Source organism: Lipophrys pholis, assembly GCF_963383615.2.
Source record: "Lipophrys pholis genome assembly, chromosome: 5".
NCBI classification, from domain to species: domain Eukaryota; kingdom Metazoa; phylum Chordata; class Actinopteri; order Blenniiformes; family Blenniidae; genus Lipophrys; species Lipophrys pholis.
Window position 1 is genome coordinate 19,595,969 of NC_137628.1, and position 17,344 is coordinate 19,613,312.

General features: G+C 41.0%; 2 protein-coding genes across 2 annotated transcripts; both read left to right on the forward strand.

The window, feature by feature from the left end:
• The first annotated feature begins 1,105 nt into the window (after positions 1–1,105).
• On the forward strand, positions 1,106–11,753 carry melk (maternal embryonic leucine zipper kinase). Its single transcript, XM_080463108.1, has 18 exons — positions 1,106–1,231; positions 1,460–1,563; positions 1,686–1,771; positions 3,064–3,180; positions 3,272–3,415; positions 3,542–3,610; positions 4,244–4,336; positions 4,573–4,671; positions 4,998–5,066; positions 5,323–5,421; positions 5,665–5,751; positions 6,786–6,917; positions 7,013–7,174; positions 7,396–7,678; positions 10,126–10,222; positions 10,470–10,626; positions 11,010–11,113; positions 11,231–11,753. The coding sequence occupies exons 2-18, from the start codon at positions 1,485–1,487 to the stop codon at positions 11,406–11,408; spliced, it is 2,055 nt and encodes a 684-aa protein (XP_080319234.1). The 5' UTR covers positions 1,106–1,231; positions 1,460–1,484; the 3' UTR covers positions 11,409–11,753.
• A 1,589-nt stretch (positions 11,754–13,342) lies between these two features.
• Positions 13,343–16,607, forward strand: LOC308110457 (uncharacterized protein). Its single transcript, XM_080464749.1, has 4 exons — positions 13,343–13,383; positions 13,504–13,578; positions 13,682–13,734; positions 14,913–16,607. The coding sequence occupies exons 2-4, from the start codon at positions 13,536–13,538 to the stop codon at positions 15,300–15,302; spliced, it is 486 nt and encodes a 161-aa protein (XP_080320875.1). The 5' UTR covers positions 13,343–13,383; positions 13,504–13,535; the 3' UTR covers positions 15,303–16,607.
• Positions 16,608–17,344: the final 737 nt, after the last annotated feature.

Consider the following 17,344-nt stretch of genomic DNA (forward strand, 5'->3'; position numbering starts at 1 on the left):
ACAGGCGAATTGTTCCGCTAAACACTACCCTTCAGAAAGATGTGACCATCCATCCACTTCATATTAGTCTGTGGTTATAATTTCTGTGGTAGACTACTGACCTCTCCAGGGCACTCCAGCCTTTTGGCAACATTATTATTAGTAAGATCATTTGGTATAGTACTTGTTACGTGAAAAGGGTTGTGTTGTTAACAGTCTAGGGATATTTGACATAATATTACTTATTTGTCATAAGTCATGAAGTCATAAGATAAAATATGTTTGTGATAAGTCCCATCACTTTTAAAGTATTAATAAGTGTCCTGAGAATAACTTAGGGAAGAATTCTGAAGGCAAAATAGTCTGGACCATAAGCTTCAATGGATGGTGTTCAGGGGCAACAAAAGTTATTATTATATGACATTCTATTCTATAACATTCTGCTCTATAACATTACATCTGTTATACCCACAAATTATGCTGATAATGCCCTAGTGCCTCTCCCAGCCAACATCAGGTAAGTTCAAGTAAGCATCAAGTAAGACACAATCACATGAACGTACCATAAATCCCACAGTTATTTTAAAGTCACCAATTCAGCTATGAGTCTCTGAAGTCAATGAGGATGGTTGAGCAGCTGTAAGAAACCCATGCATTGATTTGCAACCATCTTCTAGACTGCTCATATTCTGTGTAGGGTTGTGGGGCTCTGGAGCCGATCCCAGCTAACTACGTGCGAGGGCAGGATACACCCTGGAAGGTTTACCATTTCATTACAGGACAAACACAGAAACAGAAAACCATACTTACACACACACACACACACACACATACAGGGAGAACATGAAAACCCCACACAGAGGCCAATATTTGAACCCAGAAAACGCTGTGAGACGAGAGTGCGAACTGTCATTCCTTTCCTTCAGGCTAAAACAATATGCTTAATTTCACTTTTTGGGAAATTACATGTAAAACCTTTTTAAGAATTTATTATTATTTTTTTTTTAATTCTTTTTAAATGTAGACAGATCAGAACCTCAAAGTATTCCAATATTGAAGCATTATCAGCAGTGGACAGTGTTGACCTGCAGTACCTCTGTTCGCCACCAGGAGGGGCGCAAGGCACAAACCGGATGTAGGAAACAACGAGCGAAATTCAAACTTCTAACAAAACCATAAACCCTCCGAGCTTCAGGAGCTTTCTCCTGTATTTACCCGACGTCGTCTTCGTCTGCCTTCTTTTTTAATCCAGGTAAATAAATGTCTGGTAGTCTCATATCCAGTCTAATAAAAACAAAGCTTCATAAGCGTTTCTTGTTTCGGAATCGGTAAATTTTATCGTGTGTATTTCTGCATCCTTTCAGCAAACTCGATAGAAACTACTGGAGAAAAACAACACATTTCTAAAGTAAATGTTGAATATAAAACGGCGGTTTGGTTATGAGTTTTAATGACTTGGGAATGTGGTGTCTGTCTGTAGGAAGGTTGACCACAAAGGAGGGGGGATGCCAGTGGAAAGGACGGAGCAGCGCGGAGCCGAAGAGCTCCACAAATACTATGAAATCTACGAGACCATCGGATCTGGTAAAGTCCACGAACAGTGTCACACCTGTTTACTTTTCCGTCTGCTGTGTATTAAAGGCTGCCAAACCAGGTCTGTCTGTGTGTGTGTGTGTGTGTTACGATCACTGTCTGTGCGTTCACAGGAGGTTTTGCCAAAGTGAAGCTGGGTCGACACATCCTGACAGGGGAGAAGGTTGCCATCAAAATCATGAATAAGAAAGACCTTGGGGTGAGTTACAGACACTGTATGTCTCAACCTGAGGAAATATAAAAATGATCTGAAGAGGAAAAACAGTTTTGAAAACTTTTTTTTTTTTCTCCCAGAGATATGCAAAGACACATACAAACGAAGCAGCTCCTGTCCAAGATGATTAAAACAATGTAGAATACCGGGCACAAACCCCCACATTTTTAAAAGAAACTAATAACAATGATAATTAAGAAAATGGATCTAAAATGAAAAGAGGAAGTGTTAAACAGTAAATGATTAAGTCATCCCACAGAAAGACAACATCAGATTTTCAGTGTTTATGTCTGTTGTTGTTGCAGCCACATTATTACCCACAAGTGTACCCGTAATGTGCTGTTGACATGAATGTCAATAAGAAAGGAGAGAAGCATGGTGCCTTAATGAAGCAGTCTGACCTGTGCATGAATGGATTTTTCTCCAAGTGCTGATGCGTCCTTGCAAAACCCAAATGCATGTTTGGTGGGATCAGTGGTCTCTTATTTGCTTTTATAGGTGTCAGTGATTGAATGTGCATCTCCCTCTTTGAATGTTAGTTTCCTCGGATGGATTGGTGACCTGCCAACGATGCAACTTCCATTTAATCCCAATATTAGCTGGTGAAGTCTCCAGTTCATTGTCTTAGTTTATCTGCATAAAACAGATCTTACAAACAATTTGGTCTTTAATAAGAGCTCCTTTTAGCATTTCAATCATTTACAGATAAACATTAAAAAAAAAAGAAATAGGTAAAAAGTTGAAAATATACTGAAATTGCGTTAAAGTTTAATAAATGACAGGCATTTCTCATAATGGATTTTACTTACACATTTGCAGCTGTTCCTACATCCCATCTGGAGCTGATCCTACATGTTCACCTTGACAGCAGGTTTCCTCAGGTTACTCAAGTTTCCTCCCAAAGTGTCAAAACATTTGTTAGAGATGGTTTAAAGACCTTAAATTGCCTTTAGGTTTGAATTTGAGTGTGTGGTTTTCTTTCTCTCTGTTTGACCTATGATGGATTGGCAGCTTGTTCGTGTTGTAAAATGCTTTTGCAATAGTCCGCTGGAATTGTTTTCCCAGTGCCCTACAATCTGAACTTGGATAAAGTGTAATAAAACATTGAAATTGATTAATTAATTTTTTTTTGTCATTTTCAAACACTAATAACTATTGTTTGCCAACTTTAGAAAATGTTTTGTAATATGTTCAATATTATCTATTACCAAAAGTTACAATTCCCCTTGACTCCAATACACACCAATATTTGTTTATATCCATCTGACTTGTCTCAGGACGACTTGCCTCGTGTGAAAGTGGAGATCGAAGCCATGAAAAACTTGAGTCATCAACACATCTGTCGACTGTATCAAGTCATAGAAACATCCACCCACATCTTCATGGTGCTGGAGGTAAGTTCACAAGGAAGACTATACTGTATATTATAAAGTTTGGTTCATTCCTTTAGCTTCTCTTCCTCTCTTTTCTTTCGGTTTCTTTCAGTACTGCCCCGGCGGCGAGCTGTTTGACTACATCATAGCAAAGGACCGTCTGTCAGAGGAGGAGACCAGGGTTTTCTTCCGGCAGATTGTGTCAGCGATGGCTTACGTCCACAGCCAGGGATACGCACACAGGGACCTAAAACCGGTAAAAACAGCAACAACACATGTATAAGTACATAAAAAAATCAGTTCGATTGCATCAAATTTCTTATAATTGTAATATTCTGGAATGTTGTTTTTTTTTTTTAATCTATTTATTTATTTATTTCAGGAGAACTTGCTGATTGATGAAGACCAGAATTTAAAGCTCATAGACTTTGGATTGTGTGCCAAACCAAAGGTGAATTCTCTCATTCCCTGTGTCTGTTAAGTTATTATTATCATAAGCAGATAGAAAAATGTCTCAATGCACGTAAGTGCTTAGGTCAGTTGTTTTTGAAGTGTGGGGCATCATATCTGCCCTGGGGTTTGCTAGGAAACTGTAAAGTAGAGGAAAAATAAACCACATTTTTGGTTTAAAACCTTTATAACACTCTGGTTAGCCGGTTTAGGGTAAGTTTGGCTATTTGACCTGCCATTGTTCCAACCAATGGCAGGTCTTTCGTCTCTACGATGAGAGAAGAGACCGTTTGGAATTAGCAGCAAACGTTTACATTTTCTTGAGCTTGTTTTGATAGTTTGCTGCCGGACAGTGTTCATTGTGTCAATAACTAGTAGAGTCAGCGGAAATACCAACTAAATCTAATGATCATATCTCTTGGCCTTAGACATTATAAAAGTGGTTAAACCTCGGAATATTTGAGACTTTAATAAAAGAGGGTTCAAGTAAGGCATTGAAGTGTTAAATGACTGTAGATTTATTCTCTATCAAATGTTTTCTTGATATGTGCCTATGAGATGCACATACAGCGAGACATTTCAACAAATGATTTCAGAAAACTAGACATTCGTTGTTGTTTTTTTTACCTTGTAGGGAGGTTTGGGTTACGAGCTGATGACGTGTTGTGGGAGTCCTGCATACGCCGCCCCTGAACTCATCCAGGGCAAAGCTTACATTGGCTCTGAGGTATGAAATGTTCTGTCGCATGTGTAACTTTGAAAAACTTGAGGTTTTACATTTGAGATGAATTCAAACTATGACATTTCCAGATTTTTTTGTTTTCTATCAGCTTTCACATCAATTCTTCTTCTTCACGGTGTCCTGATCATATTTGCTGGTGCATGTCTCAATGCAGCTGAGCTGTGACATGTTATCTGTTCCACCTGAGGCTGAACTACTGCTGTGTGATGTGTAACCTCCAGGCTGATGTATGGAGTATGGGAGTGCTGCTCTTTGCTCTGCTCTGTGGGTACCTGCCCTTTGACGATGAGAACTGCATGGCCCTCTACAGGAAAATTACAGTAAGATCACTCATATGTGTCCCTTATGATTCAATTACTGTGATCTATTCAGATTTTTATGGCTGGAAATGTATGAAAAATGTGCAGAACATCTGTCCCATTTTCAATATTTGAGGGTAGGAGTTATGGTTATGAGAAGCGTCCATGCCAAATTCTGTCAGTGGCAACAGGATAATTATAACTTTCAAATGTTTGTGTGCTTCAAAAATAAGTTTTTCTGTATCCAATCCCTGTGGTATGCATTCGTAATCACATTTCCATTCCCTTACAAGGAAATACAAGACCAAAGAGCTGTTGTGTGTTTGTACATGATTTTGTTATATCAGAGAGGAAGATATGAAAACCCACGGTGGCTCTCTCCTGGCAGTGTGCTCCTTCTCAACCAGATGATGCAGGTATGATTTTCAGCCATTGAGGTTTTGCTCTTAACTTATCTGTACACTTTTTCTTTTTCTTTTTTTGATTCAGTCCAATTGAACAACATTAAAGTTGAGTTGCATATATGTCAAATTAAATCATTGTAACTAAACAATGACTTCATGTCTCACCATACATTGCTGTCTTAAAAAAGCAATAATATATACAATATTTTATATTGACAGTGAAGCGTGCGGTTCATGTTGAGTTGTAGTTTCGGTATGTGTCCTGTAGGTGGACCCCAAGCGGCGTCTGACTGTTCGCCAGCTGCTGGACCATCCCTGGGTGATGAAAGAATACAACAGTCCTGTGGAGTGGTACAGCCGGCAGCCGGTACAAACGTCCACAACATGTTGTGTTAAAAATGCAAACACTTGCATGTATATTGTATTGAACTCAACCATTTGTTCACCAATATTTCAGAAGCTCACACTTGAGATTGACAGTAATTGACTGTTTCCTGAAACAAAAATTCAAATCTTGATGATCAATGCTATTACTGCTCACCTGTAAAGAAAAAAGGTGTTTGGGTTTGTGTGAAAAGTTCGGCTTCTTGTTTCTCTTTTTCTGTTGTAGCTCGGCTATGTAGATGAAGATTGTATAACAGAGATGGCAGTCAACATGAAACGGTCAAGAGAGAGCACCACAGCGCTGGTGAACAAGGTGTGTGTCTGTGTCTACACGTGTTGGAGTGCTATAATAGCCATCATGATTATATATTATAGCACTGTGCAAAAGTGTTAGGCCAGTGTAAATTAATGCTTTGTATCCGTCATTTCATACGGCCAGGGAGGCACCTGATTGCCGTAGCAAAGAAAAATGACCCCAAACACACAGCCATTGTTAATGAAGAACTACCCCATGTGTAAAGAACAAGGGGTTTTGGAAGTGGTGGTGTGGCCCCCCGCAGAGCCCTGATCTCGACATGATCAGGTTTATTCTGGTTTACATGAAGAGACATAACTATCTGCACCAGACTACAGTCACTGAAGGCCTGAGCTTAGTTTTCAGAGATGTCTGTGCATATTCTCTTTTGTCCAGGTAGGAGGTTTCTCTAAGCAGTTGAATCAGGTCAGCCTGACTTGGTCTTTTGACTTGGAAGACGATTGACGGTCCTTTAAAATTTTATTATGTTGATGGACCCTATAGCTCATTGATTCTTTAAGATCCCATTGCCATGTGAAACTTTGGGTGAAAAACCTAAAGAGTTCAAATAAATGAGCTCTCCACCAATAAGAGCTGTATTTGGTGATGTATAAATAAAGTTGAATTGAATTAAGATTTGCCAGGCTGTTCAAGGAAACAGCATGAACTGATGAATAATGGGGTAAACCTCTAAGACCTATCAGCAAGTCCAGTGGCTCTGATTCAATTGCGTAGAGAAGTTCTTAGATGTGTTCAAGTACCGAAGACCTTGCAGATCAAGAACTGATGCTGCTGTGAGGAGAAGTGGTGTTCACACCAAATGCTCATTTCACTCTTGCTGATTCACTATTTGGCTATTAAAGACATCATTATTGAAGTTACGCAGCTTTTTAACTCTCCACATCACCTAAAACTTTTGCACTTTACTTTTATTTTCAAATTAAAATGAAACTTCTTCCAAGTATAAGAAGTTTCAAATTAAAATGAAACTTCTTCCAAGTGTAAGACAATAGCTTCCGTTCATCGGCTCGAATATATCTCAACTCTCACAGTGGCAGTATGATCACACCACGGCAACCTACCTGCTGCTGCTGTCAAAGAAACGGAGGGGGAAGCCTGTCCGCCTGCGCCCTGAAGCGGCTTTCTCAGAGGACTCCGGCTCTCCTCTGCAACAGAGACTACAGGTTTGGCTCCTGACAGCTGGATACTGTGACACAAATTCTTCAAAGCTTCTCACTGCTGTGGCGTTGTGCATCTTTCCCGAATCTCTTGCTTTTAGGCAAAAGAAGCTCTTCACTTCAGTGAGGACGAAGACGCTGTCATTATGGGCTCTTTGGATTTTGGCCAAGAGTATATCGATGATTGTGGCTGGACTTCTGTCCCGCAGTACTCTCCTCGGGGGGTCAGAGGTCAGCCAGATGGAGCTGACAGAAAAGACATTGTATGTATAAGTTGGTACTTCAGATCAGGTCAAGGGGAGCTGGATTTAAAAAAAATCCCACCACGTAGCTTAGGATAAAATCTTTTAAATCTGAACGCCGTTAAAGGAGTGTGTTTGAAAAGCTATCAAACATTAACGGGGGACTTTAGATACACCCAAAAAAATCCAAGTTGTTTCCCTCTTAAAAACGTACTCCTACACTTGTGTCTGTTTTTCTACAGCTGTCGATGTCTCCGGCCGTGGAGAAGAAATGTGCTTACAGCCCGACCCCGGAGAGGGGACGCACAGCAACACCACCACACCGCCACGAGAGGAAAGCCACAAACAAAGAACAAGCCAGCAAGAACAAGGAGAATATTGCAGTGCCACAGAAGGACGTCAACATTTTTCTGTTGCCGCCCCCCCCAACCCCAGCGTCCAGCAGAAAGAATGAACGGCCCAACAAAGCTACGTTGACTACACCCAATATGAACGTCTCAAAGCCCCGAGCAGGCACACCTAAAGGTGGGGGCTTTTTCTCAATGACTCCACCAAGTACAGTAATGTGGCCCAGGCACTACAGAGCTGCAGGCCATCAACAGTTTATTTGTCTACAGTAATTGTTTGTTGTTCCAACCAATGGCTTGAAGTGCAGTCCCTATTAGATTAGATTTGCATTAACCAACTGCCCCTCTCCACGTTCCCCGCTTTCATTTATCTATTCCTCGCTCTTCGTCTCATGCAGCTCTCATAATCACAAGTGCCACATCCACATGCCACACATTTGCAAGTAAATTGTCCTCTGGTAATAAACTCATTTATTGGGCCTGTTTTTATCCCAAAGCCACTCATATTTCTATGATTTAGCTGTCATTATGCCGGCGAAAATGGACACACACTTGGATTCGCTCCAACACACACTTATCACTGTCAACTCAAAGGTGGGGTTATTATCAGGAAGCTAATTCTATTCACTTATCTATAAATGAAGGACACTAATATGAATAGAGAATCATTAAAGTCTTAATTATTTGTCCCAGTGCTTTCTCTGCTCAGGTGTCCAGCCTCATTAGTTTCCTCTATAAATTTGGTCAACAGACGGCTAACACGCTGCAGCTGACCTATTTGAGGTTAAATCCTTGAAATCTGGGACGGCGCGGTCTCTTTACAGCCTCTACAGTGCCGTGCGCACACACACACACACACACACACACACACTACCTGTGACACACTTGTCCAAACACACACGTGCGCTGTGGTCTGTGTATGTGTCTGTCCCTAGGCGTGTGCCGTGACAGGTGTAGCTGTCTCTTTCCTCTGCTCTCTGTCCCACGTGGGCTGTAGTGACATGTGTTCTCTTGCCACTAAAGCCTCGCTCTCTTTTGTGCGCGCGTGTGTTTGTCTGACACTCACACTGGCTTATTTTTTTTTTTTGCCTTTGTGCTCAAAACTGCAATGTCAAAGCCAGCCAGTCCCGTGCATAAGAGCAAAGGTCTGTTACTTATACCGTCTCGCTTTTAATCTGACCTCGAGCCGTTTTCCGTCTGAGCAGCTCCTTGGCCTCAAAAAAGCATGGACGCAATATTTTGCATTTTGTTCAGCTTCTCGTGTCTCCCAGAGGTTCCTCGATGACAAATTCATTATTTTAGATAAAACTCCAATATCGTCATTATGAGACTCACTTCATGCACAAGCCGCTAAAATCTTTCCCAACGTATTTATTGGGCCACAAATAATGGTCATTTTTACTATTTTGTGAAGTAGAAAAAAAAAGTACCAGTATCAAACTCTGAACATTTCCTGTGTGAGGCGCTAATGAATCTTTAATCAGTTTGTCACACCATGGAAAAAACCCCAACTTATTAATCACTCAGTGAAAACTGCCTGATTAAAAATGTCTGATCTAAAAGTAGATGGATTCATTTTATCTTAAAAGCTTGACATTGTCTGCTGCTTCTTTCCGCTGACAGTTGTGGAATGTAAATTCTATTAGCTGATAATAAATCATCACACATTAGAAACTAGAATAATTACATATTCTTTCAGAGCGACACTTTTCTAACACCATACTGCCAGCATTGCTGCCACAAGTTGCCGTGACTGTTGGTATTGCATTCAGCAGTGATGGTAAATAATTCATAAATCCCGGTCTTTAAATGGTGAAAATTTGTAAACTCTGTCAGTGCAAAGTGATCATTTCGTCAAGACACACATTGATGGAGTAGATCCACCTCCGTCTGCAGTGATCACTTCACACTGACGTAGTTTACAAGTTTTCACCATTTAATGATTTCATTTGTGAACTTTATGAGCAGCTCAGGCCCGACTCAAATGAATGAAAACAGCCTTACTTCAAAACTTAGTACAGTCGTTCAATGCATAACCGTACCGCTTTTATTCCTATCTTGTTGCAGCTGAGAGGATTTGTCACGCATCATTCCTTATTGTTACTATCTAGACATTTGTATAAAACGATCAAGAAGCAGAGAAATAGAGCTTTGCACTCATATCACAATCATTATGTTACTCCCCAAGGATTGGTACAAAATGCCCGTCCAATCGTAGTGATGTGCACCGTCAAAAATGCAACTCTTCCGAATCACTGCTGGATTTTGAACCTTGATATTATCTTCAGAAATGGGGCCAAAACTGTCAGCCATTACAAAACTTTGCAGCCATGAAACCATAATGAATTCATGCATCGTAGTCATAAAATTTCTGAATAGACTGTAAATTTAATGCTTCCACTGTTTTAATCTGTGTGTGTGTGTGTGTGTGTGTGTGTGTGTGTGTGTGTGTGTGTGTGTGTGTGTGTGTGTGTGTGTGTGTGTGTGTGTGTGTGTGTGTGTGTGTGTGTGTGTGTGTGTGTGTGTGTGTGTGTGTGTGTGTGTGTGTGTGTGTGTGTGTGTGTGTGTGTGTGTGTGTGTGTGTGTGTGTGTGTGTGTGTGTGTGTGTGTGTGTGTGTGTGTTAGGTGGCGGTAGTGCATCCAAAGAGCACAATCAGAAGAAAGCCACAGAGAACAAGGATTCTGCAAACATTGAAATATTAACCTTCAGTCCAGAGCGAAGGTAAGTGACGCAGCAAAGAGAATTGAAAAAGTTAGGATGAGGAAAGATGGAGTGCACAGCAGTGTATTGTCTCGTTAAAGCTTCTTGTTAGGCTTAACAGAGACTGGAAACATTGAATTTAGGGTAAAGATGAAGGAAGAATAGATTCTCTCGATTATTTGTTCTTTTTTTAGAGATTATCTTGATGCAGAAATCAAGTAGAATCAGACCCAGGACATCAAAGATATTTGGAGTTTTTCTTCTTCAGGTCAAGGTCTCTGGACATGGCTGTTCAAGAAGACAGTGGGAAGAAGAAACGAGGAGGGAAGGTGTTTGGATCCTTGGAGAGAGGCCTTGATAAGATGATCAACATGCTCACCCCAAATAAAAAACGAGCCCTGCGTGACGGTCCACGAAAGATTAAGGTAACAGGCCGTAATTCCATATCAGAGTTATACACCAACATAAAAACATTTAATAAGCAAGACGGGGTTTTAAAATGTTTCGTCCGAAAAAGCGCTGCAGACTGCATGAATGTCTGAACAATGAAGATCCATCTATCTGTCGCTTGGGCCCGAGTCGATCCAAAGCAGGTCCAGCCGAGAAAATCCACCACAGGGCAAATACAGACGATTTCCACACCTCGGGGCAATTCATGTTCACCAATTAACCTCAGACATGTTTTATTTATGTTTGTTTACGAATTGAGAAACCGTTGTCTTCTAGTTTGTCAATTATCCCAAAAAAATCAATAAAATCTAATTCTTGTAATGCCATTAATAACTGCTGTGGCCGTGTCGTCCTTTAGGCTCAATACAATGTGACTCTGACCAGTCAGACCAATCCAGACCAGGTCCTCAACCAGATCCTCTCCATTCTGCCAGAGAAAAACATCGACTACACACAGAAAGGGTAATCGTATATTTTGTGTTGTCGGTTGTGTATTCTTTCATATCCGTGCCATAAGCGCGACAATAAAGCCGAATCTGATCAACGTTTCCTGCACCGTTTCCTCCGCTCCTCACTCAGTTACACCGTCAAGTGTCAGACGTGGGGAGACTTTGGGAAGATGACCATGGCGTTCGAGCTGGAGGTGTGCCTGCTGCAGAGACCGGAGGTTGTCGGCGTGCGCCGTCAGCGGCTGAAAGGAGACGCCTGGGTCTACAAGCATCTCGTGGAGGACATCCTCTCTACGTCCAGCATCTGAAGACTAATATTTGCTGCCGCCTTCGCTACTCCTTCCAAGTCAAAGGCCACTGACTTTCCTGTTTCATTATGATTCTCTTACCTTTCTCTGTCTTCGCATGAGTTAATACCTTATTTATGTCTCCACATCATTTTCCTGTCTGTACGTGCAAATCTTTATTAAATAAACTCAAGAAGCAGTGCATTAGCAATTTACTGTCACTATTTTTCATGTACATGTTTACAGTTCTTTGTGATTTTTTTTTTTGATTTTTTTTTAACATGTGTATTAGTTGTTTTTATGTCATGTATCATGCCTTTGGGTTAACTAATAAAAAAAAAAATAATTCATAGAGTGATGTGACTTAAAAATTGGAATCTGATTTTATTGCCAGGTACTATAAAAAATGTTACAAATAATTCAGTTAATTAATCTAATCAAGGATAATGAATCAGCACTTGTGGATGAAGCGGTGACAAATCATTGTCAATGCCGAAATCAGAAGGGGCCAAGATCCCTTCCTGCGTCAAAAAACATGAATAATTCATAGAAGGGAGAGAAAACATTATGATACATAATTCTAAAACAAATTGTCAAACTAAAAAGTGGGATCACGCATACTGAACATGTGCCCAACATATTGCACTGGAAATTTTTTGCAAAACTTTTTTTTTTTTTTTTTTTATCCCAGATCCCTCATTTTACCCGCTTCACAATGGTTTGATCCATTTTCGTACCTGTGGATCAGTGGATGTGTGTCGAAGTGGAGGCAACTAACAACCTCATATCTGGTGGTATTTTGATTGCAACATTTTTTCAGGTTAGTAGTTTTGAGCCCGTTGCTTTAAACCAATAAAGGCACAACGACACGCTAGAATTGTGCCTTGTTATGGCTGGCTCATTGGAGGGCATAAAGAAGGGAGGCCAACACGGGACAGCTTTTATATACACAAATAATTTATTGAAATTGCTCAACTAAAGAAAAACAAGGTTAGACTCAACACAATAAACCTAAAATTAAACAAACCAATGCCTGGAAGGCACCAGCCTTCCTAGAAGGAGAGCGAGCCGGCCATCTTGGATTCACTAAGCTTTTAACGGCCCCAAGCAGATGAATCCAATCTGTAAATGAAGTGTGGGGGGGGCAGGCCATGATGCAGGAAAGCAGAGGCACTGACCAAGGCCAGTGGCCATCACAGCCTGCTGTGTCTCAGGTAAAATAAACTTCCCCACCAACCACCGTATTTGAATTTGTCATGACAGTGTTGCAGCTGATCAGCGTTTATTTCTGGCAGGTTCTCCCCGGTGTCTCTGTGGGAAGCAGACGGGTAATGGTGGGCTGACTTGATGATAAGGAGAGGTTTAACCTTAATGGAGTCTTAGAGAGTGGGATAATCATTTAAGACTGAGGTGAAGGTTGAAGTTGAGCAGGTAAAAAAAAAAAAAAAAATTCAAAATCCCCTCCTCCACCCGTCTCTCTTCATATGCACTGGTTGTGTTGTGTCCTGCTGGGATGAGGTTGGAGGATCAGAGCTGGACAACAGCTGGACTGAAGCCGGCGTCTCCTCTGTCACTCTCTTTGTTTAAGCCCTCTCCTCTAATATCCTCCAAAGTTTCTCACAGGATGGAAGTAAAAAAAAAAAGCCCCACAGCATATTTATTTATTTATTTATTTATTTATTTATTTGAATAACATTTTAGAATTTCTCCATATATGAAATCCCCCCAAAGTCCTGTTTAAAATCTATTGACAAATTGTAAAAACAGGGTATCCCTGATCCCGGTCATCATCCCAGACCTGGATCAGGTGGTGCCAAAATTCCTGACCTCATGTTGTCTGGTGTGGTTTCAGCAAATGCTTGTTTGAAAATTAGAACAGTCTGAGTCCTGCCCAATGACCACAAGAGGATTATTTAATTAAAGCTAGAAAACCCTGCAGAATATAAAGCAGTGCTAGAAGGAGAAGGGGTGAGCTCATACTTGGTTGCAGTGTTCGGTGAGTAGAAATGTAATTCTCAGATAAGCTGCTGGTAGTGTTAATGAAATGTGCAGACGGAGGCCAGGACTCGTGTGAGTGCTTGAACCGATTACAGCCGCGGTTTGCGTTTGTTTTCAGGATCAGCAGTGTGAAGAAGGCGTGCAGCAGGAATGAGGCTTTTGTTGGGAATTGTTCTCATTCTACTTTTTCTGTGTGAGTTTTTTTTTTGTTATTTTCAAGAATCGGCCATATGACACATCTTATTTTTTTTTATTTTCAAAAACTGTCGGTAACACTCAACATCGTTGATTTATAGGGCTTCAAAATGCTCAGATGTCCAACGCCATGTTGCATGCAATCTCCTTTGAGGTAAGTTGATGAACACTGACGAATGCTGTCATGCTATGAAGTATATCTATGCAGGGAGAACTTTCAGTATTAATATGAATAATCACAAGGAAGAAGAAAGTAGTTCATGTAAAGTAACAAGACGGCTTAAAACGAGTGAGCTTACTTTTGAAAACTTCCCATGTCACTTTAATTTGGTTCACTTTTTAAGTGACAGCGTTTTCAAAAGTAAGGTCTCTTTAAAAGTACCTCTTTAAACTAAATCAAGATTTTCTTCTGCTTTGCATTCTGCTTTGGAACATCCTGAAAAACTGACACCTCTTAAATAGCTAAATAACATTTAGACCAGAAGAAAAGTGAGTGTGTGAAGTTGTTAAAAGAATGAAAACAATTACTCTGCTGTTCCGGTCACCTCCATGAAACCTTTTAATGGAGATTATTCAGCTGTCCAGCAGACAGCTTTGCTGTTTTGGTGGGATTTTTATGTAACTTTCATGACAGTTACTGGTTTGTGCTGCGACACACATAAATTAGAATGAAAACATGTTGAATAAAAATACAGAAGCTTTAAGGGTCGAAATTAGTTGATAGAGTCCCAGAAGTTTCAACAAGAGAAGAAAACAAACGTGCACCTGTTCTTGCCCATATGCACTGGCTTGCTAATGAATGAGATCGATTAGAATAAAATAATAAATCTTCTTTGTGTCCTGTTGCTCCCTTGTCCCTCTCAGTTTATTTAAATAACTACAGGTCTGCACTGGCTGAAAGTGGACTGTTCTGTTTGTCTGTCTTGTGTAGTCTGTGATCATCCATCTTGCACTGTGAAACTGCCTTTTATGAATATAAAATTTCCTTTGCTACTTTTATATTTAAAAAAAGGCACAGATGATCTTTGCACAGATTTATAGAAATGAAGAGCTGCAGAGAAATGTATTAGTGTCATTTAAGGCTTCAAACAGAAAACTTTATATTTTTATTGTGCAATTGTTTCATCCAAATTGTGTGGTTTTATTGTTTTCACATGGTCTTGTGCAGTAATTTCATAGACTCCTGCTGTCTCTAAATTGTGTTCTTAAATTGCTTCCTGAAAGTTAAAGTCACATTCATTTACTCGTCTTCCTTCTATGAGAGACTCCAGTGCCTTTTTTAAAACTGTACCCCATTGACTTATTGTTCAAAACAACACATCAATATTTCAGGCAGCGTCCACGAGCAGGACTGCAGCGTCTCTCCTCGTGTCCCCGCTGTCTCTGTACTCCTGGATGGTCTCCACGCTGCTCAGAGCCATGCTGTCCATCCCGGCTCTGGTCCTCGGCTGCCTCTGTAACTCCCTGCTGCTCCTCCTGGCTTTGCCCTGGTGCGTTGCCTCGATCAGCTTTTCCCTGCTGTTGACTTGCCTCCACGTTGCCCTGTACCTGCTTCATATGGTTCTGGTGCTTGGGGTGGTGGCCATTTTGACCTTTCGACACAAGATGGCCGACAGCGGAGTCACAAGTGACAGAGTGCCATACCAGCAGAGGAGAGTGAAGGAGCATCGAACCAAAAGCAGAGCTGGCATGTTCGGTCGAAGAGCCGCGCAGCAAGGCTGAGTTTGTCTTTTTCTTGGAGTGAAAAACCCACCTCAGTTCGTTTCTGCTTTTACCTTCATTTATTTAATGAATGTAAAACTGAATTTCATTCAGACCGTGTGTCTAAATTGGCTTTGAGACATTTTCTAAGAAAGGAAAAAGTGAACATGCTTGGTTGTAAGATCTCGTGATCTAAATGAGGGTGAAAATATATGCGCTAGTTGGTCCTTTAACAAACAGCAAGCAGTTGTCCACTCATCTATCTCTCTCGTTTTTTCTCTCCCTTCGCCTTTAAATGTGGCTTCCCAATTATCTGTGGATTGTTGTGCTGTTTTGCTCGGCATCTGCAGACGTTATCATTAGATGTGTCCGTCAAATGCAGATGAGAGGATAAAAGAAGAAGAGAGAGGAATGAGAGAAAATGTTCCGCATTCATTGTGTCGGGGCTTTTAATGCGCGCGCGTGTGTGTTTGTGCTTGCGAAGCCCAACAGTGCAGGACATGCAAACCACATTCCTGAAAAACACTAATAAAGGGAGTTAACAGGGAGCGAAACTACATGCGGTGGAGGCGTTGAGCCACGGCAGCGGATGCTTGTCCAACCAATAAACAGCATGCGCCAATAAACTGTGGCCCTCCGATCTCAGAGAGGGAGGCATTAAAAACCGCGCTGAAACATCCCTTTTTATCAAAACTATTAACACTCCAGGCCAAGGGTGCAGCCATGAAAAGTAATGGATGAACTTTGTGTGCTGCTGAGTGTGTGTGAGAGAGAGAGAGACGGAGAGACAGAAGGGAAATGAGGCTGGATCATAGAGATTTATTACATGGCCGTGGCGTCCTAATTAGCATAAAGACTGGACTGGCCCACTCAAGCAGAGAATTAAAAACCTTAATTGTGCTGTCAACCTTCCTCTCTCTTTCTCACTGTTGACTCTACTTCATTCAGCTCGCATTCGTCTCCTCCCGCTCTCCTCGCCGCTTATGGAGTAGCCTGCGTCCATGCTGTTTAATTGTTGGTGATAAATGGGAAGCAGGGTATTTGTAATTGTCTCCGAGATGGGAAAAAAAGTACGACAGAGATCGTCTGGAGGAGGGAGAATCGTCCTGTTTTATAAGATGAGAGTGGGGGAGGCTATTTATCAAATGTTTCTTTGAAGGGGGAAGAATTAGCTTGCCAGGGAAGTGAAGTGTTGGTGGGATTTGATCCCCGGGCAGGCATGACATACCAAGTCTTCCAATGCAACTGTGTTGACCCATGTTTACATCTTGGAAATGTTGTGCACGGAAATTGTTAATTTTGTATGTATTTAATAAATTTATAACCAACAAGCTGGTGTGGAATTCATGTTTGTTTGGTTTTAGGTTTCTTAGCACAATAAAACAAAAAAAACCCACTCATGGTAGAATGTGATGGTGAGTGTGACGAAAGCTGGACCGTTCAAGAAAAACAGAATGACTTTAATGTGCAATAACAGAGAAACAAAAATGAATTGCAAAGTCTGAGCAATCTGGGTGTAACTTTGATCGCTTCGCATTGCTTGTGGGGCTGTTGCAGCAAGTCCAATAGACTTCACACATTTATTTGACAGGTGCAGTAATCATAGATCAACTGAGAAAAACTGTCTTAAAGAAAACACAATTTCTTGATATTTATTTGGTCCTAAGCAGTGGTGTGCACTCAGAGGCAGCAGTAGCACTGCTAGCCCTGTCAAAAATGATTTTCTTTTTTTTTTATATATAATTAAAAGGTGATTCTGAAATCTGTGTCTGGAATGAATTAGGCTACTTGTTCAGTATGCAACTTTATCCAGACAACGACTGGTTATATTTTGTGGGGCTCAAATCTCCTATGTCCTCTAAACGCATCACAGCTTCTTTCCTGTGCCGGGGCCAGCAGTAACTGCATTGCTAACCTCTGATCGAAGCTAGATGCTGCTATTGGATTAAAATGTTGAGTGACAGTATCATCAGCCAATCAAGTTTTGATGTATTATTGACGGAACGCCCTCGGGCAAGCGGAGTTTCTCATGCTGGTCTTGGTGTCGTCATTGAAATGAGCTT

Bases quoted from the DNA above. Each gene is read 5' to 3' on its own strand.
- LOC308110457 (XM_080464749.1), top strand. From the start codon at position 13,536: ATGAGGCTTTTGTTGGGAATTGTTCTCATTCTACTTTTTCTGT. The intron at 13,579-13,681 runs GTGAGTTTTTTT...GTTGATTTATAG, and splicing joins TCTCATTCTACTTTTTCTGT to GGCTTCAAAATGCTCAGATG. The intron at 13,735-14,912 runs GTAAGTTGATGA...TCAATATTTCAG, and splicing joins TGCATGCAATCTCCTTTGAG to GCAGCGTCCACGAGCAGGAC.
- melk (XM_080463108.1), top strand. From the start codon at position 1,485: ATGCCAGTGGAAAGGACGGAGCAGCGCGGAGCCGAAGAGCTCCACAAA. The intron at 3,611-4,243 runs GTGAATTCTCTC...TTTACCTTGTAG, and splicing joins GATTGTGTGCCAAACCAAAG to GGAGGTTTGGGTTACGAGCT. The intron at 11,114-11,230 runs GTAATCGTATAT...CTCCTCACTCAG, and splicing joins ATCGACTACACACAGAAAGG to TTACACCGTCAAGTGTCAGA.